The sequence below is a fragment of the Melitaea cinxia genome, chromosome 7 (genome assembly GCF_905220565.1).
Source record: "Melitaea cinxia chromosome 7, ilMelCinx1.1, whole genome shotgun sequence".
Lineage (NCBI taxonomy): Eukaryota > Metazoa > Arthropoda > Insecta > Lepidoptera > Nymphalidae > Melitaea > Melitaea cinxia.
In genome coordinates this window covers 14,960,660-14,964,670 of record NC_059400.1, presented here as the reverse complement: position 1 = coordinate 14,964,670, position 4,011 = coordinate 14,960,660, and the positions used below count along the sequence as shown (strand labels likewise).

The following is a 4,011-nucleotide window of genomic DNA, read 5'->3' as shown; positions in this document are numbered from 1 at the left end:
AATTACAGATGCTTACAAAATTTGATAAAAAATAGTTCAGTAGTTTCGGAGTATATCGCTAACATACATCGTGACACGAAATTTTTAAATACATAGATTTAAATATAGTTTAAACTCGACACAAAACAGTTTTATAGAAAATATTTGTATTATAATAAGTACAGTTATAAAATGTTTTTAAGTAAGAAAACCTTTAATTTAAATTTGAAATTGAAATTGAAGTATTCCTAATTTTTATATTATTTAACAAATACAACGTGTTGTTTATATAAATCAGAGAAAAAAAAACAAAGTAAGATACTCGTATCGCAAAACTTATTGGGATCTCGAATCGTGTTATTCTTGACATTATTTTTGTTTTGTGTTGTTCTTAGAAATTTTCTTTAAAAATATTTGATATTATTTAGTTTTCATCGCAACCAAATTCCAAATCCACGATATATAATTTAAGACAATATTTTACTAAATTTTTGGTTGCATCTGCGTAATAGGCAAGAATTAATAATTCATCAATATTTTACCCTCAACAATATATTGTTCTGGCAAGTTAAATGTTTTAATCAATTATCCTTTTTGATTCTGCTTATCTTGCGCTTAATACGTTCAGTATATGCAGCAATAATGTTGGATAGAAGAGGCAATGTCGCCGACTTTTCATCATCCTTGACACCTACTTTTGAACAAAGTTCTGCCCTTGTCTTTTTTACATTCGGCATAGCGGCCTCTGATGTCATCACGGAGGCAGTGTAGAGGTACCCATTCCACTCTAAGTATTCCTTAACGAGCTCATTCACTAACAAAACTTCATCGCTAGGCTGTGGTGCACCCGAACTTTTGAAGCCAGGATTTAATGACATTTGTCTCTCTTGTAAAACCTCGGTAACTTTTGCTCGCATCTGAAGAATGAATGCAAATAATTATAAACTAGATACTCATATGTACTTATTTCATGGTAAACATAGACTTTTTAACTATGTTTCGTTACTTAAAAACACAACGTGTATTTTTTTAAACAGGTTAGTCATAGACGGCAAAGCAATATTAAATGAAAATTAAAAAAAGTATAATTTAATGAAACCGTAATCAAACTCTTTTTCGTCAAATCGAGTCTACAGAGGTTATTATACTTTTTATTTTTAATATAATACTAGCTGACCTGGCAAACTTCGTATCGCCTTATTTTTTTTCTTAAATATAATAATTACATATATCAAAACAAAATATACCGTATCTTTCAAGTTGGATCAAACTGCACACGGTGTGCAAATTTGATTAAAATCGGTTAAGTAGTTTAAGAGTTCATCGCGGACAAACATTGTGACACGAGATTTATATATATTAAGATAGATAAACTAATTTATCATTGAATTAGAGTGAAATTGAGTTGGCATTTTGTATTTAATTATTTTTTTTACTATACTTTGTTGAAATCAAATAAAGAGAAAAAAAAAGTTCATACTAAGCTACTAAGGTCCTGTCTCACCGATGGTTGATAATGTTTATCCTTATATAAGTTACTCGCTTCAACCTGTAAGATCCCACTATTGGACGTAGGCCTCTTTTACTATGTAGGAGAAGGATCAGAGCTTAATCCACCACGCTGCTCCATTGTGGGTTGGCGGATATATTCCCTACTATGACTAACGATTGCTATCAAGTGTACATGATAACAACCAGGACTGACAGCTTAATGTGCTCTTTGGAGCACGTGAGGATAAGGACTAACAACCAGACCGGAAATAAATGTTTGTATAAAACAAATGTCAACTCCGAGTGGGAACTGAACCCGCGACTGTCGGCGTTTAGGCGCCGAGCGCCGCCGACATGGCATACGTACTATTCGACCAGAACGGTATAAGTCACTAATTGACTTTAATTGCAGGAGGTAAAAAAGGTCATTAGGGTCTGCTTCACTTCAATGAATAAACTACAACTTACAGATTCATAATAACCAATAGAAATATATATTAAATGAATTGGAAATTGATGGTAAAAGAAACAAATACATAATGCATTTTATCTGTTGGATACCATTATAACTCATGTAGATTTAACGGGAACCAATGAAACAAACCCTAATTTCTTCTCCAAATGAAAGTGACTTACAAATGAACTAACAAATCTAATATTACCTATAGTTGAGCAATGAACCACGTGTATTTATTTCAAAAGCCGTAATATGTAAAAACCAAAACAGAAGAAAAGTTAATTAATGTTTTAAACGAAACAGATTTTTATTACATAAAAAATTAATACGCTTCGTTTAATCAGGAATTTGTCGAAATACATTAGTACCTCTGCTTGAAATTTATTTAGATGACCGCTCTTCCTCAAAAGGTTTTTTATCGCGTCCAAAAGCTCTTTTTCTGAAATTGTCTGGTTTTCGTTCATTTCGTTGGGAATTTAATTATTTCCAAACGAAGTATTCTTTGTGTTACGTACTGTAATATAGTATTATTTTCTGTATTAGGTAACGTTTTATATCTGATTTATTGGATTCCAAATGATTATGACAATAGTATGTTTTTATTCGTAGTGTCAATGACCATTTATGTCAGATGCCACAGACGTTCATTTTGTCCAGGCAGCATTGTTTAATTTAATTTGTAAAAAAGTATTATTTTATTTTATAAATATTGCTTTATTTGTACGACTGTATATGATTATGTTATTTGATCATAATTTAAATTTGATTTTTAGTTCAACATATTTTGTTTGAAGCTGCTATCTGCTGCTATATATACACGATAGTTACTCATTGTAGGAATATATTCGTCAATCCGCAATGAAGCAGCGCAGTGGATTAAGATCTTAGCTCTTTTCCTACATGGAGAAAGACACCTATGCCCAGCAATGGGATGCATTTTTTCTTTTTTTCTAAGCCCCCAACACACAAGTTACCAAACCAGAATAGTACAAAGATGTCGACACCATCTTCCGAATGGTTAATATTAATTAACGGTTGGTCAGTTGCCATCTTAATTATTTCTTTTGTAAGGTAGTTGCGCAATAAATACTGTTATCATTCAAATTTATGCTTCTAAACTTTAAAAGATAAGCCAAAGAAGAAGAAGAAGAATTTTAAAAGATTGTATTGATTGTAATTCCATTAGATTGTAGTGTTCTTAATGTGATTATTATTTGTTGAAGTGCCGGAAGAGCATAAAGATGGAAGTGATTAGTGTGATAACTTATTTAATGTAGTTAAAAGTGTGTATTGTGAATGAATAACTATATATCTGAAGTGAGAAATAAGTGTTTCGTTGAGTGTTTTTAGTCGTGTTCTACATTTCAGAAGTGGGATGAAATCGAAATATTTCAGATTTCTGACTCTAGCCCACAAAAAGTCTTTGTTATGTCAAGTAGTGTTAGTTATGTGAGAAAATTGTGTGTTATTCACGCTGTCATCAAGGTGTTTGCGCAACAGCTTGCGCGATATTTGCGAGCAAACAGCTCGTAACTCAGCAGATAGGCACGCAAATCTGGCGAGCCGGTTCGCTTAAAGTCACGTGAGTCAAGCCGTTGCAGCTGCCATCACGCAGGTAGCAACCAACGTACACGTAACTGTTACTTGCGGAGCTCATCTTGTTCCAGCAGAGGAAATAGACGTGAGGCAAGAAATCATGCTTCGAGTCGAGATGTTTAGCGTGAGTCGTTTCATAGCAATAAAGACTTATCTAATTTTGTTAACGCCTTACGGTCATTATGTAATGATAATAAAAACGAAAAATTTCTTTTCACAATAATGTACCGTAATATAGTTTGATCTAACCCATAAGGAACAGGCAATTGAAATGTGGTTGCACAAGGTTAACAAATGCGCAGCTATATATAATTGGAGAGACAGATAGACGATACATTTTGCGTTACGTAAATTGACAGGGTGGATGAGAACTGTACCGTATATAATTGTGGTTCCAAGGTAGAAGCGACTTGTACCACTACCATTGATATTTTTTATTTATATATCGATACATAAAACCTCATTTTTATTTATTTTTAGATAAAAAA

General features: G+C 32.6%; 1 protein-coding gene across 1 annotated transcript; it reads right to left on the bottom strand.

Moving 5' to 3' along the window:
- Positions 1-440: 440 nt before the first annotated feature.
- LOC123654847 (centrosomal protein 20-like) lies at positions 441-2,391 on the bottom strand. The gene is made up of 2 exons (XM_045590714.1): positions 2,296-2,391; positions 441-896 (listed from the first exon to the last, which is right to left on the bottom strand). Exons 1-2 carry the CDS (start codon positions 2,389-2,391, stop codon positions 561-563), a joined length of 432 nt encoding a protein of 143 aa, XP_045446670.1. The 3' UTR covers positions 441-560.
- Positions 2,392-4,011: the final 1,620 nt, after the last annotated feature.

Excerpts from the sequence above, each read along its gene's own strand:
- LOC123654847 (XM_045590714.1), bottom strand. The coding sequence starts at position 2,391 with ATGAACGAAAACCAGACAATTTCAGAAAAAGAGCTTTTGGACGCGATA. Across the intron at positions 897-2,295 it reads TAAATAAATTTCAAGCAGAG|ATGCGAGCAAAAGTTACCGA; the intron begins GTACTAATGTAT and ends TTCATTCTTCAG.